The sequence below is a fragment of the Gobius niger genome (genome assembly GCF_951799975.1).
Source record: "Gobius niger genome assembly, chromosome: 21".
Taxonomy (NCBI): Eukaryota; Metazoa; Chordata; class Actinopteri; order Gobiiformes; family Gobiidae; genus Gobius; species Gobius niger.
This window is the reverse complement of record NC_136872.1, coordinates 22,209,500-22,230,391: the sequence shown is the minus strand read 5'-3', so window position 1 is coordinate 22,230,391 and position 20,892 is coordinate 22,209,500. Positions and strand designations below refer to the sequence as shown.

The following is a 20,892-nucleotide window of genomic DNA, read 5'->3' as shown; positions in this document are numbered from 1 at the left end:
GTAATATGTAATACAAACATTATATTCTTAAAGTTACTATACTGAGTTTAAATATGTTAAAATTATGTATTTTCCTCCCCCTACATGTTCCAGCCATGTCCTAATGTGTAGAATGAGCTCAGACCTGTTCACCACAACTGCCTCTAAAATCCTGCACTGTCACTCAGAAAGTTGTTTATTTGGGTCTGAAGCGCCATCATGCACGAGCTTAATATAGACGCTGCAGTTACACGTAACACCTGAGGTGGCAGTAGTGAGTAAAAAATGGCCAACTTACATCTAGCCCCTTTAAAGCTGTAATCACTAATATAGAATACATTACAATTTTAAAGTAACTTGCCACACACTGGCTCAGCAGTTTGAACAGCGCACGCAAATGAGTTTACGGACTACAATCCAACATGCCACATTTACATGCATGTGTCTCATATGTGTTCATTTTACAGGCAATACAGGCAACACAAATAATAAACTATTACATGCACCATATCTTTGCACGCTTGTCTTCTATTACCTAAAACAAATCTGTTCGTGCATCATGTATTTACAGACATCTTTTGTGTTCAGCTGAGACAGTTTCCTCTCCGGATGTGGTTAGAAAATCTTAGATCTAGAAATAACTCGAAATAACGCTACAAGATAATAACATCCCAAAAACTTAGAACTTCAACTAAATCGCTTTAGATTAAACCGCAGAGACTCACCTGCAGCACAGACGAGGAGGAGCAGCTTCATGGTTTTTGGAAGATCTGAAGCGTGAAGTGTCTGAGGGGGCAATGGAACGACTTTAAGCCCCTCCCTGCCGCTCTCAGAATACTTATATACATTCTTTATACTGCAGTAGAGTTCATGTCGGAAGGAGTTGCTTTGTTTTCCTCTAAATTCTAAAAGAGAACAGTAGCATTAGTTGTAGTAAAGGAGGATAAGCCACATGTATTGCCACAGCTGCAATGAGGTTGTAAAGTGTGGCTGCCAGTCTGCGCCTTCAGCCCCTCCGACAAAAATAAATAAATCTCAAACCGATCTACATTGCAAAATTTGTTATCTTGGATCTTGAATTAAGAATATTTGGCCTGTTAAGTAAAAAAGAACATTTAAATGAGATAAAAACACATTTCCAGTACATTAATATCTTATTTTCATTATGTTCCATTGGCAGAGTTTTACTTAAAGCCACACCGCGTAGAATTTTACCCCATAAATAATATTGAAATACAGGCATTTCTTTTATGATAGATATTTTCATCATTGGAAAAATACCTTATTAATGTACAAACAAACATTTATGAAGCTCACCGCTCCTAAGATATGACTCGACCCGGAGTGGGTGCGTCTCCAGCTCGTCTCCACGGAGATGTGACGAAAGCGAGTAGAATTTGAGATTTAAACAGGTTACGTTCTCATCCAAATCCATTCTTTTCTTACCCACTGCGGTAATAGCATTTTCTGTGTAGAGCTGGTCATTAGGAGCATGTTTTGTTTAGTTCAAAATGTTATGCAGTGTACCTTTAAAGAGGGGGTATTATGCAAAATCGACTTTTTCAAGCTTTACATCATGTTATTATGTCATTCCCTCATTAAAAACATGCCTGAAGTGTTGCCTTGGCACATTCACGTATTTCTGAGTAATCTGTAAAAACTCTGATGGCGGCCATTTTAGGGATAGGTTTGCCTGAGTCCTCCTAGGAACGCCCCCACCTCCTGGAGACGCCTCCGAGCTTTCATCACCAGCCGAGTAACCAACCACTGCTCCTCAGCAGAACCCCCTCCCCACTGATGCCACAGACAGCGTGTGGAGGGGGCGTGTCTGAAAGGGTCAGAGGTTCTTAAAGAGACAGAGGCCTATTTCAAGACATTCACTACAGCCATTTTGAGAGAGCAATTTTATACAAGGCAGTTATTCTAATTTACTGCATTTACAGACCAACAGAAGGTTTCGTCATCATTGTAGTGTGATATAGACTGGTATTATGTGATTGAAAAAAGCATAATACCCCCTCTTTAAAGCAAAAAGTTGTTTTTAAATGACTTCATGCATAGGGTTGGGTACCGTTAAAACCAGTACGGTATCGGAAAAAAAGTTAATGCACTACCGGCATCAAAAGCATGAAGGTCTCGAAAACAGGAACCAATAAAAAAATCGTACCTCTTTAGGTCCAGGTTTTGATGCTGTTGTTCCAGGCACAGCATTAAAGGAAGTGACCTGGTTATTTCAGCTCAAATAAATAATCAATCAATAAATGATTTTTTCTTTTTCTTTTTTGGCAGGAAACAACCGGGGCAAGGGTGCTTTTAGAGGAACTGTTTTAGCTCCTGCTCAGCCACACCAGGAACACTTTGGTGTCATGTCGTAGAGAGACACATCCAACGCAACATGTGAATCACTGCATTTGGAAATGATCGTTAAATATTTACATACATGAGGTTCATGAGCCCAAAGAATGACCTGACCGTCCTGAATGACCAAGCTATTCCACGTACTTCTTCTTCCCTGAAGGCACGGGCGTATTCCAAGATGACATCCCAGGATTCATCAGGCTCACATTGTGAAAGAGTCCAGACCTTGACCCCATTGAGAATCTTTGGGACGTACTGGAGAAGGCATTGCGCTGTGGTCACACTCTCCCATCATCAATAGAAGATCTCGGTAAAAAAAAAACATAAATACACTGGATCTTCTGTTGTTTCAGCTCACTGAAACAACGGCACTGCAGAAATGAAAGCAAAGTCCGACACAATGGAAGAGAAAAACTGGATTGAAGCTGTGTCGAGATGCAGAGGCGCCTGTTTTCCACCAGGGGGAACCACTGTTTCAGAAACACTGGATACAAGATTCTCATTTTCCCACAATTTCATTCATTTTAATAAATTAAATCAGTCCACGGAGCGGGATGTGTGTATAAAACATGAATTTCACAACGTTTAAACCGTGTAGCATGAACAATCAGGAACAAGTTGGATTAAAAAACAAACAATTGGAACAAAACATATTAAATAAAGATCGTATTGCACTTGAACAAGTCTCGCTGGTGATTGTCTGGATCTGAAGATAAATAGATACAAATAAATGAGGTTTCTTGTCCCAGAATTTAAAAAAAGTTATAAAATTCAATTGAAAGTTTGCAAAAAAATATTCTACAATAACAGATTTTTCATATTCTGATTCATATTGATGCATTTATACGCTTCATTTATAAATATATTTACACATTTACAAAGATTTCACAGAAGTATAAATTACCTATACACTTTTTCACACATATGGCATCAGTTTATTTTTCCAGTGACCGTGGTTGTTTTTGGTTGTTGGTCCTACTTTGCTCGTCCTGTAGTTTTTCACTCTTCGTTGTGGAGTTGGGGGGCGACGCTGTGCTCCTGCGCGACGGCCGCCAGCTCCTTGAGGAACTCCGCGAAGAGGACGATGGCGAACACCCTGCTCTGGGCCTGCGGCGGGACGGGGGGGCACGGCGGGGGGGCGAGAGCGGGCAACACCGAGCCGTTTGGGAGAGGCAGGTCCGGCGAGGAGTCGGGCGCAGCGGACTGGAGGTGCTCTGGGAAGATTTAAGAACAGTTAGTAAAAGGGCGGGGCAATACTTACAAAAACGTATACCTGAATACTTTTCAGATAATGATGACGAAGCTATATTTCAACAATATGAAACAATGTGCTGGTAAACATTTTTATTCACATTGCTTTGATGTTCAAAAAGAAAATTGTTCTGAACAGAGTACAAAAGGGCAGAAAACCTTTTTTACCCCCTCCTTTATCTTTTATTTTTCCTAAATTTTTCCCCAGGGTTTTCCCTATTTTTTCCCATTTTTTCCCCTACATTTTCCCTATTTCTTTCTCATTTTTCCCTAATTTTACCCCCAGTTTTTCCTCTATTTCATTCTATTTTTCAAGAAAAAAAAAAAAAAAATCTTCCTCAATTGATATACATTTTGTCCACAATCTTTTCCCTATTTTTTTCTCAACTACTCCCTATTTCATTCCAAATTTCCCTTTTTTCCTCAAAAACTTTTACAAATTTTTCTGCATTTTTTTCTCCTATTTTTTCCACCATTTTTTGACATTGGACATAAACTCTATATTGTCATTTGCATATCTTCCAAACAACAAGTTCCATATTATCTTGTAGACAATACATTACCCACCTCTAACTGTTAGGAGAAGAATGGATTTGCATTTAGCTAGAATCAGTTTGAATTGATTTTAAATAGCATTAAAAGTAAAGTTGTAATTACATGTAGCTTTACTGTATGTGTGTGATTTATCGGATTAGCAAGGGGATGATTTTCTGTCTTTTCGTGGCAAATACCCTCATTGTTCTGACTAAAAGTTGAAAGCTTTTGAATATAACGTAGATGTTTTTATTGTAGTATTCTCAACCATCCACTAGAGGTCCTCGTTGTACAGACAGAGCAATAAAAAGTCAGTAAGAAGCGTCTCTGATTGTGTTCGTTTGAGTGGCCACTAGAGGTCCTTGTACTAACATTACAGACGGTAGAATTTCATGTAGAATACCTTTCATATTTCTTCAGAATTATATGAAATTAACCTCTTACTCCCCGTCTTAACTGAGCACATTTTCTCCAGTTCAGCTTTAGAACTACAAATGAGAGTCCACACTGAGTCATGAAAGCTGTTTGTGTGTTGACACTCATTACGGAGTGTTGATGGTTCAGTTTAGAAGGAAAAGGATTTTGTCTTGTTTTCCTTGGACTCCCATCTGTCTAAGTTTTGTACCTCTGATCTTTGAGTGCTGGTCTTTGACGATCAGGAACCTCCAGGCCTGAGACACCAGCGTGGGATACTCCGGTCTCTCCTCCATGAAGCGTTCGATCTGAGCGTTCACTGAAACCAGCACCTAACACACACACACACACACACACACATATATATGTTTGTAATTCTATCTTGGTGAGGACATAGACATAATGTATTACCCAGACCCTAAGCCCCTAACCCTGACCCTATCCTTAATCTAAACCAGAGTCTAACCCTAACCCTAAACTCAGACTGGTCCTCACAATGTTGTAATTACAAAGGCACAGACACACACACGTAATCTTGTACTGCTATCTTAGTTAGGGCACTCAATAGACATTGTGTATTACCCAGACCCTAACCCTGAACCCTAAGCCCCTAACCCTGACCCTATCCTTAATCTAAACCCGAGTCTAACCCTAACCCTAAACTCAGACTGGTCCCCACAATGTCGTAATTACAAGGGCACACACACACACACGTAATCTTGTACTGCTATCTTAGTTAGGACACTCATAGACATTATGTATTACCCAGACCCTAACCCTGAACCCTAAGCCCCTAACCCTGACCCTATCCTTGATCTAAACCCAATAGACCCTTTAACTGGTGACATCATCAGTGACATCATCTGGAGGCAGGAAGTGATCAAGAGAAATAAGATTAAACAAAAACTAGCGATTATAAGTGTAAAACTACAACTAAAAAATGTGGTCCTGTTGTGGCTTAAGGTGCCAGACCAAGAGGAAGACATTTGAGATGATAAAGTAAGGTTTATTTGACATTATCTTATTTCCTAAAACAGTTAAATATTTGTTTGTCATTACCATGGCAACAGCTCCAATGGAAAGAGATAGGAATCTAACTTCCTGCCTCCAGCTAAGTCCCAAATGTATACAAACAATTAAAGGGTCTATTCTAACGCTAAACTCAGACTGGTCCTCACAATGTCGTAATTACAAGGACACACACACGCAATCTTGTACAGCGATTTTAGTTAGGACACTCATAGACATTATGTATTACCCAGACCCTAACCCTGAACCCTAAGCCCCTAACCCTTAACCCCTGTTACCTGGAAGAGCGTGCGGACGTTCCCCTGCGTGTGGTCGGCCTCGGCGTTGAGCAGGAACCCGCGCAGCAGAGGCTGAGGGTACGACGCCAGCTGGGCCAGGATCCCCGTCACCAACAGGTTCACGGCGATGGAGTTCTCCAGGAGGTTCTCCAGGCGGGACAGGAGCACGCTGATGAACGGCCCTGGGGTGCAGTGGAGGTGCAGGGCCGTAAGTTATAAGGTTGTATTTTCTTTTCTACTGTTTCCTACCCAACATTTTTGAGAGTCTAAGACGGCAATATGCATAAATTGATATATTTATTGATATTATTTATATATTTGTTTTGTTTTACACATAGTCTCAAGTAGAGGTGCAAGATAAAGATCAAAATTGCTGTTTGGAAGATATGCAAATGTACAATATTGAGTGTATCTCTAATGTCAAGAAATGTGGAAAAGATGTGGAGGAAGAAATGGGGAAAGGGAAGCGATTGTGTCATGTTTTCATAGATAAAGGTTAAAAAATGCTAGAAAATTGGGGGGGAAATAGAGAAAAAATGAGGGGGGGATGGGGAAGTTGTCTTTGATCAAGTTTCTTAAGTACTTTAGCGACCTTGTCTATATGAATGTGTGCCTCTGCAAGAAAGTTTTTTTCTTTTTATTGAGGAAATAGAATGACACTTTAAAACCTTTAAAACACATGTGTCAAGGTCAAGGCCCCAATGCGGCCCTTTGAGAAGCATGAATTCCTGAGAATGTTAAAAAAAAAAAGGAAGTCTCTACCCCATTCCTGTGCGGAGTGATGGATTTTTAAAAAGATGACTTAGAGAGAGGGTGTGTTTTTTGGCTGGAGGCAAAACCAATGAGGCCTAAAGATGCCAAAGATTCTCAATGGGGTTAAGATCTGGACTCTGTGGCGGCCGATCTCACACTCCCTGAACCGCTCTTTCACAATGTGAGCCCCATGAATCCTGGCGTGTCATCTTGGAATATGCCATCAGGGAAAAAGAAACCCATTGACGGAATAACCTGGTCACATAATGTTGCTGAACCTAGACCTGTCCAACTACAGCGACCCCAGATCAGAACAAACCTGTAGACGGGACCCCGTTTTTACAGCTGCCTTGCGTCTCCTCTCCTCGCTCCATGCCCTCCTCCTCCTCCTCCTCCTCCTCCCCAGTGTCTCCCATGTCTCGGCTCAGGGCCTCCTCGCACAGCCTGGCCTCCTCCTCCTCCTCCAGCTGCAGCCTCCTCCTCAGCGCTCGCACCCTCCTCCTGAACGAGCCCATGTCCTCGGCGCTGTCCTCCACGTGCGGCTCCACTCCCAGCGACCGCATCAGCTCCTCGTACTGCCGCATGAAGCCGTCGCCGTGCACCTCCTTCACCTCCTTCACCTCGTCTGGCGTGGCGTCTGATTGGTCGAGTGTCTCCGTTTCTACGTGTCCATTGGTCAAAACCGGACTCTCTTCTCTCGGTTTGACTCCATTGTTCAAAGTGTTCCTGTACTGCACGTTAAGTTCACTTGTATTGTCAATCTCAAAGATATAACTGTTCACAGGGAAGTCGTTCGTAATGATATAATGGCTTTTTGGCATTTCCTGAACGTCTAGTCTCATTTTCTCCTCCTTCCCCACATCTTCGCTCCTCCTCCTCGCCGACATGATGCTGTTCACGGTTTCCATGACGCTCTTCCCGGTCGTGGTCAGCATCGACGCCAGCGTACTCCTCACCGGCGACTTGCTACACGGCGCACTCTCCTTACGACTTTGCCTCCTCGTCGCGGTGACTTTTTCCAACGTGGCCACGGCTTTGCTGTCCTTCTGCGCCACCAGATCGTAGACCAGAACGTCGTCCTGAAACTCCGCCTCCTCCACGTACGAGCCGCTCACGAGTCTGGTCGCGTCCCGCCGCATCTCCCGGATGTGTTCGGGCGGAGCGAGGGGATCGTCCGCCGCGCTGTTCGCCCGGGACTCGTCTTCGAACAGGTCGTCCCACTCCAGGTCCAACGCGGAGCTGGAGCGCGTGGCCTGGTTTCCCGTGGAGGCGGAGGAGGAGGGCGTGGGCGAGAGGAGGAACGGCGGGGGAGGGGTCGCGGCCAGCGAGTAAACGCAGGCGCTTTCGGGACGCGGTAAAATGTCCTCCTCGTCCTCGTCGATGAAGATTCCCGGGGTCTCGCAGCGGAAGCTCTCGGGGGAGGGGTCCCAGCCGTCATACGGGGCCGACCAGGACCGGCACGCTCTGGAAAGGAGAAGAAAGGGACGGATTTAGAACTGAAAAACAATTACGTTATGAAGCTAAAGCAGAAACTAGGCTAGTGCATGTCTATGGTAACAAAGAAGCTTTCTACAAATCAGATATGGCAACGTTTGGAGGACTACCTCACGATTTTGAAGAGGTTTTTAATGCAGGCTACTAGTTACCATAGAGATGCACTAGCCTTGCACTAGCCTAGCATCACAAAACTCTTCAAATATAAGGACTGCATGAACTAAAAAATAAAATATCTCCAGAAATCAGCAACACTGCATAACTAGGAAATGAGTCCCTATGTCAAAAATCCTGAAATATCCCTTTAAGGCCCGATCTTGTGTTTCTGAACGCAGGCTGCAGATTAGACTTTTGCTTCTGCTCCAGGTAAGTGAGTTGGACGGGGCCTGGACAGACGGAGATGTTAAAGCAGTACTAAGTAACGTGTTTACCTTAATAAATCCTTTCCGTAGTCCCTGTGGGGGTGATACAAGTGTTTATGGGATGATTGGAGGGTCTTTCATCTCCCCCTGATGTCTCTGACCAGAAAACCATTTTTGCAACTTGACTGCCACCGGTCCGGAGAAAGCAATACACACTAATGGAATCACGAAGAAGAAGCTAACATGCTAACGGGCAAAGCTAACTGCGGGCTAACGTCACTTTAAACAGTATTTACAGCCAAGTTTGAGTGAAAAAAAATATTTCCATTGTGTAATTGGATGCACAGTAACCCTCTCTCCCTTCGCCTTTCCTGTCGGCGTAGTATTTTCTTTCTAAGACAATTAATAAGTTAAAAAATCGTAACTTGCTACGATACCTGCAGTTGCGCTTATGGCCTCTAGGGGGAAGAGTTACTTAGTACTGCTTTAAGTACAACAGCGGTCCCTCCCCAGGCATTTTTCCTCTAACCAGACTTGAATATTTTAACGTAGAACGGGGGTGGTGGGGTGGGAGCAGCAGCGTTAAAATTGCCCTGTGCTCTTTAACATCTTACCCTCCACCTTAATTGAGTGCATTTTTTCCCGTTCAGCATTACCCAAATCTAAAAGTGTCTCAACTGGAGCTGACTGGAGCTTTTTCAAGAAGCTTTTCGATTTAGGTAAACCTAAACTGCGACAAAATAAGCTCAGGTCGAGGTGAATACCAGCGGCACAGTAGAACCATCTGTATATTCTTTCTCTCGGTACACGGCCAGTGTTCAACTCACAGTGGGATAAGTAAAGTTTGACGTTTCTGTCCTGTGAGAGTTGAAAAAGGATGTAGCCTAAATCATGGTTGAAGTAGATGAGGCGCCATGTAAAGGGAGAGCTGAGGAGACGATACAAATGGGAAGCAGCCTCTTTTCTTTTCAAAGCGAAAGCAACGGCCTCAGGTTGTTGCACCCGGCGGAAGGTGTGGCCTTTTGAGAATCACTCCAACACCACGGCGCCACTAAATACAATAGAAAACTCTCTCTCTGCTCCATCAGTCGTCATAGAAACGTACATGAGCTCAAGAACAAACAGATAAACTTCTAAAAAGTGATTTGAACCATTTGCAAACAAAACCATCACTGCTTTACCTAATTTTCTTGACTATACTTCAGCAAAAGTGCCATATTGTTTAGATCCCAGCTCTTCATCTCCCATTTGTGTAAGTTCTCCAGCGCCCTCTGGTGGTAACCTTCGATATCGCACATGCTGGACATTACAAACATGTGGAAGGATCTATATATGTACGAAATGGGAGCATAAACGAGCCGTCACACTGACCGGTGCGCTGTGGCGACGGCCTGCCGTGCGTCCCACAGATACTGAAGGTAGTTGACGTCCATCGTGAAGTCTGAGCCGCGAGTGAAGCCAACGGTGTCTGATACGGAGGGGTCTGGGAAAAAAAATCAGCGAGATTAGGCACTGATTTTCTCTGTTTTGTTTGAGGAAATTTTGAGACACAGACCGGTTCCTTTGGGCCAGTGGATGTGCTCCGACGGCTGCAGGGAGCTGTGCGTCTGGGACTGGCACCATGAGGGCATCAGCTGCAGGAGGGCGGCCGCGCTGGAGGAGCTGCCCCCCGCGGTCAGGAGGCTCCTCTGGGCTCGGCTCAGGTGAGAGCAGGGGATCAGGTACCTGTGGGAGAGGGAAGAGACTCGTTATTGTTCCCTAAGAGCACCACAGAACAATTATTTTGATATAAACTTCCCAAGAACTAAGATATCTGACTATAGGGACTGAAAACTGCTCAATAGATCATGCATTATACGTCACAAACCAGAAAAGTGACAGTAAATAATTATAAAATGTGTGGACAGACCTTAAGACCAGCTGCAGCATGACGTCTTCACAGAACAGACCGATGAGCGTCCTGAACAGAGCCAGAGACACTGTCCCCAACTGTGCGACGACACAAAGGATGAAACATTACACTCAGTAGTGAAATACAACAGTGAGATGAAGCGGGTTTACACACTGACAGCATTTTCAGTCACTAACCTCTTACCTTCCACCTGAACAGAGCACTTTCTCTCCAGTTTGGTTTTACCCAAATGTAAAAGCTTATTGGAAAAAGTGTTAAAGAAAAAAAAGAAGCGACAAAAAATTTGACAAAAAAACAATAAAAAATGTGACAAAAAATGTGACAAAAACTTTCTAAAAAATTGACAAAAAATAATAAAAATGTGACAAAAAAAACAAAAAAATGTGACAAAAAATAATAAAAATGTGACAAAAATATAAATTAAAAATGTGACAAAAAATAAATTAAAAGGTGACAAAAAACAACAAAAATGTGTCAAACTCTGGCAAATATGAGATGAAAAAGAATGTGGAAAAAGTGACAACAACGAGCCAGCAATGTGAGGAAAAGGATCTGTTTTGTATGTCTTGACTACAAGGCGTTACTCTGGCCAATATGCTGTAAGCGCCAGGTGAGAACTTGGGTAAAGCCGAACTGGAGAAACTGCGCTCGGTTAAGGCGGAAGGTAAGAGGTTAAACACGCTGTCCAAACAAATCATTTCAGGAGTTTCTTTCACTCGTTGGATTAGCTTTGCTCTGCCGTTCTTTTCTGTTATTGCGCCGATTATGAAGAGTTAGCACGTTGGGTAAGGGCAGGAGGAGAGCAACTTTTTAGACAATCAATCGGAAAAACAAACAACTACCATAATGATGGGATTTATGGCTCTTTAGCCGTTCAAAAGACTGGCTCATTTTAATATTGACTATTATATATTCAAGAAGCAAGCTAGAAAATGTGCTAGGCATTGTGATTGATTTGGTCCAGCCTTTAAAATGTGTGTTAGGTGGGCAATACATCATAATAACACAAAAAATGCTGCTTGGAAGATATGCAAATGTGCAATATTGAGTGGGAAATATAGGGGGGGAAACTGAAAAAGAAATTGGGAAAAAACAGTGAAATAAATACGGGAAAAAAGTAGGGAATTGGAGGGAAAAATAAGGAATAAATTGGGGAAAAACAGGGGGAAATATCTGGAAGAAATGGGGGAAAATTGAGCAAAAAAAATAATGTCAAATTAAATAAAGCATATTGCATATTTCTGATTCTGGTTTGCAAAAGTATCGCTTCTTCTATCGTTATTGAGAAAGTCCCCAATACTGAGATATTTATTTTTGTCAGTATCGCCCTATGTGTTAACAAAAATAACCTTACACTTGTGGTTTCTGCCCATGTGCTTTTGTCAAAAGTTTGCTCAGTTACATTTATGCAAAATTTCACAGAAAAAGTAGAGAAAAACTAGATCCTGTTCAATCCAGACACAAAAGTCACATCATTAAAAAACAACTTAAAGTAAAGACATTTCTCAGCTCCACATCGTGCAATAATGATAATAATGTAGGCAGTGAACCTGGAAGGGCGTGTTGACGCGGCTGACCAGCGTGTCCAGCACCTGCACCTGCTCGTGGATGTGCAGCAGGACGAAGGACAGGAAGGTCTGCAGCAGAGCGGGTTCACAGATGGACCTCAGGAACAGGTCCAGGTACGCCGTGGTGGTCATCACCTCCTCCACCGTGCACTGCGGACACAGCAGAGTGTTAGAGCAGGGCTTCCCTCTCCAAGAAGTCACTTTAAACAGAAATGCAAAGCTAAAGTGCTGACCTTATGCAAAGCGGGAGCGAGGACGGGCACCAGGAAGCCGTTGTAGATGTAGCTGAGCAGCTGGGACCGGATGGAGGGGTGAGCCACCTGGAAACAACACATTACATTATCAAACACTGGATCAAACTTACTACAAATATCAAGGTGTGTTACCTTTGTCACGGCGCTACAGAAGTCCAGGGAGTGAAGGAAATGGACCAGGGCTGGGACCTGGTGGGTAAAGATGGTCATTATTAGCACATATAGAAATTATAACAGTCAAGAATTCAATTTAAGGCATTTTAGAAGTTAGAGCAGACTCTCATTGTCCATTCGTACGAATTAATGGTCTTAGAGGTAAGGTAAATGTTAATCAGGAAGCAACCAGTTGTATTAAATGCATTTTAAAGCCCAAATACTATATTTTCAATACCACAAAAGCAAAATGTCTATTTCTCACGATTTACAAACAAACATCCCAGGAATAAGGACATTTCAAAGCAAATTGGACACAAGGAGCAACTTCCAAAACTGCAGTTTACAGTGTATCAGTCCATCATGTTTGTATTTTCAATGAACATTCAGTAAAATAGCAGTGATTTAAGGCCTTAGATCCAATTAAGTGATAGGATTTTAATGGCTTTTAAAGAGAGACTATTATGTTTTTGCAGCTTTTAATATGTAGGTAATCCCAAATATATTTTTAGATTAGAAAACACAATACCCGCTACTGTAGTTTTACTTCCTGGTTATTCAAGCAAACTATTTCTAAACTTTTCCCACCCCTCTCGTTTTGCTCCTCTTCGCTGTGCAGCTGTTTAAAAAGAAGGGCGGAAAAAATGCAGTAGTGAAGCTGTGACAAGTGTTTTGACTCCCCAATCAAAGGATTAAGCTTAGCAAGAGATGGAGAGGTGAGGAAAACATTTCTGGATCTGCAGGACCTCAGGAGGAGCAATGCTGCTAAGAACAGCCACTGGAGAAGATATAAAGACTAGTCAAAAAGTGCTTCGAAACATAGCTCCAGGTCTGTTTTTGATGAGAGAACATTGTAAGGAGGTGAAGTGTAGCATATTTCCTCCTCTTTAATCCACCGTGGATACAAAGAAATTAGACGCTAGAACAAAAGAAACTATAAAAGAGGTTTCTAAAACAATAAGCGACAGCGGTGACTGGTTGGTACCTGCTGCCAGTCCGCCGGCTCCAGACAGTGCCAGTCCTCGCTGTAAACCTGCAGTCGAGCCGGTAACGAGGAGTACAGCCCGGACAGACCGGTGGCCAGCACCTGGGACAGGACGAGAGAGTTAATACATTAAATACAGAAGAAGGAGGCATGACTTTAACATTGGGAGAAGTGTTGTTTTTTAGAATAGTGTCCAATGAAAACAGGTAAAGAGGGAGTGTAGTATCGTAAAGTAGAGCAGCACAGGAGAGTGTTTAGTGAATGGGCAGAGCTCCAGTCACGTGCCGATGGTAATCCTCTCAGGGCAGGTTCACACACATACACACACACACACACACACACACACACACACACACACACATATACAAGGCAGGCTCTATGTTTAAAGGGAAAAGTTTATGTGTTTCCTTTGAGACCAGATACTGCCGGTGAAAAGGGATTTCCTATTTTTTTTTAGAGATATCAATTTGTAACGTCTGCTGTAGATCACTGACATAACTGGACCTCGTGTAATAAAGTTTTGATGATGAATAAATGAAATGTGGAAGTGTAGAAGAAATGTGGATAGACCCAGGTTTACATGAATGGTTTTATTTAGTTGATGCAATGTTTTTTAAAAGAAATGACTATAAGGAAGAGGACATTTGACACAGAATAAGTTGTAGTTTCCCTTATTAGCAAACTGCGGGTCTGTTGACTTTACTGTGTATACTTTTTGCCAAGAAATTAAAGTTTTCACCACCAAGTGTCACTGTTATGTTCACAAAAACAGCTACTTATCAATATGTCTCTATTGTTTATTACAACGGTACATTTATGAGAAATCACTTAGGAAAAGCGCTACATATTCTTTGAAAAGTCATTTAGATCGATAAAGGAGGGAGGAGGGCAACATATAAGACTGTGGCAAGGCTCATCAGAGAAAGCAGCTTTGTTTTGCTGAAGCTTATACACAGACGTTCCCAGAGGAGCAGCAAAGCTCAGCATTTATTACATCATCACCAACAATGACCATACTGAGCATAATAGGATTATGATCCACCAACACTGACCACAGACTGGACCACAACAACTCATTTGCACAGGGAACTAATTACACTGCACAAGGATTCTGCAGGACTTAAATTAATTGTGGCATTAAAAATATTGTTTAGGGGAATCAAAATGGCATTAAAAACAGTAAATCTGAGCTCAAGAGTCCCTACACTTCTTTCACGGCACTTCATATGTTAACAAATGTGTTCTCATGGGACTGACCGGACAGAAGAAGGTGTTCTCTGCGATGTGTTGAGCCACGCGCAGATCGACGGCCGACAGAGACATGATCATGAGCAGAGCGTCCCGAGCCTGCTGCCCCACCACGCCCCGTCTGAGGGAAACACAGTCAGTTAGCACGTAATGTGTTAAAACTCAACCAAGAGCAAAGCCAAACTCTAAGTGAAATGAATCATAGGAAAACAGCATGCCATAAAGGAGGTCATTGGTGAAAGTGTTTGCTAGAGCCTCAGGGCCGACATTGTGTTTAGTAAAATGGAGAAAAGACCGACAAAAGACCAGTATCAATGGCACCATGATGGAGGAGACAGAGGAGGCAGGCGGAGAGGGGTCAGATCATATCCAGGGCATTCTTTACACTTACACTAAGATAGGAAGTGCACAGTATGTGGGGTAATGAAGCTTTAAGCGTAAACCTGTGGTACCTGTGCGTGTACGGTATGAGCAGTGAGAAGAGCAGGAAGTTGGCGGCTCCCTGGTCCTCGCTGCTGTGGAAGAACAGCTCCAGCACCGACGGGTCTTTAACCAGAGACACGCAGAGCTGATGCAGCAGCAGCACCAGCTCGGCCTCCACCACGCCTCCGCCCTCTGCGGAGAAACACACGGTAAAGATCTGTAGGAAGGGAGGAAGGAAGGGAGGGAGGAAGAGAGAGGGAAGGAGGAATGAAAGAGGTAGGAAGGAAGGAAGGAAGGAAGGAAGGAAGGAAGGAAGGAAGGACGGAAGGAAGGACGGACGGAAGGAAGGAAGGAAGGTAGTAGGGAAGGAAGGAAGGAAAGAAGGAAGGAAGTAGGGAAAGAGGAGAGAGAGGGAGGGAGGAATGAAAGAGGTAGGAAGGAAGGAAGGAAGGAAGGAAGGAAGGAAGGAAGGAAGGAAGGAAGGGAGGAAGGAAGGAAAGAAGGAAGGAAGTAGGGAAGGAGGAGAGAGAGGGAGGGAGGAATGAAAGAGGTAGGAAGGAAGGAGAGAGGAAGGAAAGAAGGAATAGAGAGAGGGAGGAATGAAGGGAGGAAGAAGGATGGAAGGAAGAAGGAAGGATGGAGAGACAGAGGAAGGAAGGAAGGAAGGAAGGAAGGAAGGAAGGAAGGAATAGAGAGAGGGAGGAATGAAGGGAGGAAGAAGGAAGGAAGGAAGAAGGAAGGAAGGAGAGACAGAGGAAGGAAGGAAGGAAGGAAGGAAGGAAGGAAGGAAGGAAGGAAGGAAGGAAGGAAGGATGGAAGGAAGGAATAGAGAGAGGGAGGAATGAAGGGAGGAAGAAGGAAGGAAGGAAGAAGGAAGGATGGAGAGACAGAGGAAGGAAGGAAGGAAGGAAGGAAGGAAGGAAGGAAGGAAGGAATAGAGAGAGGGAGGAATGAAGGGAGGAAGAAGGAAGGAAGGAAGAAGGAAGGAAGGAGAGACAGAGGAAGGAAGGAAGGAAGGAAGGAAGGAAGGAAGGAAGGAAGGATGGAAGGAAGAGAGGGAGGGAGGGAGGCTTGAAGGAAGAAGAAAGGAAGGATGGAAGGAGGGAAGGAGGAAGGGAATTTATTTAACAGCGCCTTTCACAAACATGAAAAGGCGCTAAAATGATAGAATCAGCTCAGTGTGTGTGTGACTGACCCGTCCCGGCCCCGGCGCAGGACGCCAGCAGCATCATGAGGGGCCTCAGCACCGGTTTGTGATGGAGCAGCGGCTGTCGCGCCTGAGAGAGCAGGCTCTGGTACATCCTCAGCTGCTCCAGCTTCATCTCCTCCGTGAACTGTCTCCTCAGACTCCACAGGAACAGCCGCTCCATCACGCCCTCCAACACCACGAACTCCAGGATCGCACCCATGGCGCCCCCTAGAGGGAGCGGGAGGTCAGGCAATAAGTCGGTTTTACTATTACAAGGTTTTTCGGAGGAATACCAAACATTCACTGAACATTCCCTGAATTACTTCAATGCAAGTTGGCCATGTTTTAATAATGCACTATAAAACCCTTTACATATTTATTTCAGTTCATCCTCAGTGACATTGTTAATTTGTCAAATAAAAGAATATATTTGTCTAACTATCGGAATAGTGGAAAGTGTGGTGAGGCAGTGACCTTGTCCGGCCTCCTCCTCCATGAGCAGGAAGAGCATGTGTTCCACGTAGTTCTGAACGGCGCTGGCCTCGTCGGCAGGAATCGCGCCCACACGTGCCGCGCCGCCTCCACCCCCGGTCACGTGACCCGACAGGAAGCCCAGCGCTCCGGAGCTGCTGCGGCTCTGCTCGTGCTTCTCCAGGATCTTCACCACCTGAAAACACGGACGAGACAAAGCTTAAAACTAGTCCTTTCACTGCTACATTGGAAAGATTAGGTGTTGTGGTGAAATGTATTTGGAAATGGGACAGCCTGAGTTCACCTGAGCCCAGTGGTTCTTGAACACGATCATGCACGTCTCCGGGTCGACTCCCCTCAGCGTCAGGGACTTCCTGCGGTGGCCCCCGATCACCACCGAGGCCATCATTTTTGACTGGAGAGGGAGCGAGGCAGACGGGGCAGAGATGGGAGCTAAAGCTAGAGCATGGTAGTTCTCAGGGGAGAACGCCTGCTTTCTCAGCCCAGGATCGAGCTCTGGTTCTGGGGACTGCGGACCTCAGCATCTGGCCTGAAGACAAAAAGAGGCAAAAATAATTACTATAACTGGGAGTTGTGGGGGTAGCAGACGTCTTTCAGTTCAGTTGAGCATCAGAGATCTTGGTGTTTGTCGTAGCAGTGAAAAGAGCAGTTGTAGTTAATGTGTATTAGGAGAGTTTTAAACAAAAATAATCTCAAAACTGTTCTTTGACTGAATTACGCTACAGAAAAAGAGTCTGGAGACGCATTTTGTCAACGTGACATAGGCTGGGGCCCGTTACATTTTTTTCGATACTGGTACTTTAACGATACTTGTTTTTTGATACCGATATCTTGGCCATGCTGGACACATGTGGAATTCTTTTTTATTTATATAAGTTGCCCGCTAGAGGCTGGAATGAGTATACTGGTTATTTAGTTCAAGAAAATCTAAACCCCGCACAGAAATGGGCAAGAGACTTTTTTTTTGACGTACTCAGGGATTTGTGCTCGACACGTCATTGGCCGGGTTAAATCATCTTGCCGGTTGGATTTGGCCCGCGGGCCGTAGTTTGAGGACCCCTGATCTACAATGTCAAGTAATGTGTGAAAAATGGGGAATCATTTAGGGGAAAATGGGGGGAAATTGTGGCAAAAATCAGGACAGATTGTGTAAAAAAAAATGGGGGAAATAGGGAAAATATTTGTAATAAAAAAAGAGAATGAATTGGGGCAAAAATCATTTTAAAAAAGTGAAACATTGGACCAAATTTCCCTTCCTTTAATTCTGTCCATGGACCAACAGCCAAAACTTGGATCTAAAGACACAAGATTTTATTCCCGTGCTTGCTTTCGATACTTTCCTTTTTTTTTGTAGTACCTAAACTTTTTTTCCGATACCAGACTGGTATCATTTAGCAGTACTCAGCTCTAAACGTGACCAAGTTGGGACTCAAACTAATGGTCTTTTGTGATCTTGGTCCTACAGTAGTATTTACAGTATATACTCACTGCATGTAACACAGTCGAGGTCAGAGCAGGAAGTGCGTTGTCAACGGCAACAACAAACAGGAAACAAGGAAACACTCAGGAACCGCACCTTCAGTTCACATTCCAGGATTTCCCATTCGGCTCCAAGAATCCTCCCGTAACACGGACCCGCTTTCCATCCGATCAGAAGCTTCCTCCTCCCCCGTCGTGCTGCCTGTGTGCGGGACGAGGCTCTGGTCTGGTCCCGGGACAGACTGAGAAGACGGGGCAGTTCACTAATCCACCGTCCACATCTGGGGCTGTAATCTGACAAACACAAACAGCTGGTTTTAGGACAATTTCCTGCACGGAGATTGTGTGTTTACATGAAAACGACCGGGCATTCAAGACACAAAAAGAGAAGTATCTTATTTTTAATACTGGAAACTACAGTGTATTTATAGCAGCTTCAGTTTCAATCACAAGTTAGTCCTGAATGTCTTTTCTTGTCTTGTTCTGGTTTTAGTATCATTCAACACATTAACACAGGAATAAATACTGGGCATCCATTAACTTACTTTTGCACCATCTCCTTTTCGCCTCGGCACATTTCTGTCTGCATTCTCGTCCCTTTAGGCTCCGTATTCGCTCTGCCACATGTGTCTGAGATCGAGAGAATAATCTGATGTTTAATCCCAGGGCTCCCGTCTGCGTTTCAGGTCACATGCCATCACTCAGATTAAAGCAGCCGCTCTGACCCGGTTTTATCCTGGCCTCAAATACACAATAACAAACACAAAAGGCACGCTCCAGGTCAGCGCGTTGCTCAAGGGCACCTCGGTCGCTTATCTCCTGCTAAAGTTTTGGCACAGTTGTAGCGTTCCCATCTAAAAATATCCACAGTCTTATCATTTTCACGTAAAAAATACATGTTTTGGAGGTTTGAACAAATACTGCACAACTTGCCTCAAGGTTTTGAATAGTAAAAGTCAGTCACTGTAAAGTAAATTAAATACAGACCAAAATTACTGTAAGGAAACTGCAGTAAACAGGGTAAATTGGGGTATTTATTTAGTAATCTCATTAATTCAGCTCTAATTCATGTGACCCATTAACACCAAGCTTCCTGATAGGATAAGATCAACCTTTTGTTGTATGAAAACTAAAAATGAATGGCAAAATAAAGCAGCGTGGGACATTGGTTTTCTATTCTAGCTTGGTTTTAGAGCCCTTTTAAAATATATTCTGCATTTTATCATTATTATTCATTTTTTAACATACTTATTATGCAAACCTCTTGAAAATGTACATTAAAATCTATGCAACAAACCTGTACTTAGCTAGCTGACAAACCATTACTGAAGAAGCTATTGTATTAAAAGCTAACGTTGCAACCAGGGACGATTTATATTATATTATTTGCCTAAAATATTCCTAAAATTACTTTTAACAGCGTTTAAAGTGCATTAGACAACATTAACAGGCAAAAAAGTCCCCTGAAGCTAACTTTCCTCCAGGGCTAGCTTAGCGTCCATTCACTTGACAAGCTCCTTACCTGGATCACGTCTGAAGGAATCTCAGCCTTCTCTCCTCTTTAACAGCGAAAGGATTACTTTTAAATTAAAAACAAACCCTCCAACATTCGCTCCGAATCCGGAAACATCTTTCCCTTCAGTTTGCGGTCTTGTTTCGCTGTTTTGTTAGTAGTTTTTGACTCGTAAAGTCAGGGGGGGGAAAGCGCTCTCTCCCTCTCCGCAGTTTTAAGCCGCTGTCAATCACGGCGAGGCGAGCGGCTGCTGCTAGGGGCAACGGGAGGCCACGCCCCCGGTTTAGGTAGACCCCGCCCCCAAAGCGTCTCCATTCAAAACATCGGTAAATAACAGAAACGTTTATTTATTATTATTTAACAAACATTTCAGCACAAAAATGCATCTATTATTATCGAGTATTCATTTATTGAATTTCATCGATTCATTTTCGTCATTGGGAATAAAATAATAATAATATTAAGAGCTTAACCTCTTAACCCCCGGCTAAACCGAGCGCATTTTCTTCAGCATTTCCTCTGCTTTACCCAAATCTATAAGCTTCTCGACTGAGACTCACAGCCTAAAGGCCAATGTGATGCCTCAAGCTAAGACCGACAAAACTGATTGTGACTTTTTTGTTTTGTGGTGTCACAGCATCGTGTTGTTGCAGATTTTTTTTTTTGTTGCTTTCTTCTGCTTTTTAACCTCTTAACTCCCGCCTGAACCGAGAGATCTTTTTCCTCACGTCATCAGATTTTTTCCATCATTTTTTTGTTGGGTATTCAACTCATTTTTGTAACTTTTTTGTCATTTTTTTTGTCATTTTTTTGTCAATTTTTTGTCAATTTTTTATCACATTTTTTGTCATTTTTTTTGTCATTTTTTTGTAAATTTCTTGTAAATTTTTTATCAAATTTTTGTCATTTTTTTTGTCATTTTTTCGTTAATTTTTGTAATTTTCTTGTCAAATTTTTATCACATTTTTGTCAATTTCTTGTGACATTTTTGTGACATTTTCATTATTGTTTTTGTCTCAGTTTTGTCGCTATTTTCACAGCTTTTTTCCAGAAGCTTTTGGATTGGGGTAAAGCCAAACTGGAGAAAATGTGCTCGGTTCAGGTGGGAGTTAAGGGGTTGTGTTATTGTTGCTTTCCGGCATTTTTTTGTTGTGTTTTTTTACGTTTTTTGTGGCTCTTTTTTTTTTTTTTGCTTTTTCATCACTTTTTTATTTTGTCGTTGAT

General features: G+C 43.1%; 1 protein-coding gene across 1 annotated transcript; it reads right to left on the bottom strand.

The window, feature by feature from the left end:
• Positions 1-3,245: 3,245 nt before the first annotated feature.
• On the bottom strand, positions 3,246-19,815 carry LOC306980562 (FHF complex subunit HOOK-interacting protein 1A-like). Its single transcript, XM_079579996.1, has 18 exons — positions 19,678-19,815; positions 18,253-18,449; positions 16,960-17,205; positions 16,659-16,851; positions 16,191-16,412; positions 15,025-15,187; positions 14,582-14,693; positions 13,325-13,426; positions 12,319-12,375; positions 12,166-12,252; positions 11,915-12,082; positions 10,362-10,441; positions 10,008-10,177; positions 9,824-9,935; positions 6,916-8,060; positions 5,844-6,025; positions 4,748-4,868; positions 3,246-3,551 (listed from the first exon to the last, which is right to left on the bottom strand). Exons 3-18 carry the CDS (start codon positions 17,062-17,064, stop codon positions 3,337-3,339), a joined length of 3,234 nt encoding a protein of 1,077 aa, XP_079436122.1. The 5' UTR covers positions 17,065-17,205; positions 18,253-18,449; positions 19,678-19,815; the 3' UTR covers positions 3,246-3,336.
• Positions 19,816-20,892: the final 1,077 nt, after the last annotated feature.

Coding starts and splice junctions, on each gene's coding strand:
- LOC306980562 (XM_079579996.1), bottom strand. CDS start 17,064: ATGATGGCCTCGGTGGTGATCGGGGGCCACCGCAGGAAGTCCCTGACG. Junction 14,694..15,024: donor CTCATACCGTACACGCACAG/GTACCACAGGTT, acceptor TGTTTCCCTCAG/ACGGGGCGTGGTGGGGCAGC. Junction 10,442..11,914: donor GCGTCAACACGCCCTTCCAG/GTTCACTGCCTA, acceptor GTCGTCGCACAG/TTGGGGACAGTGTCTCTGGC.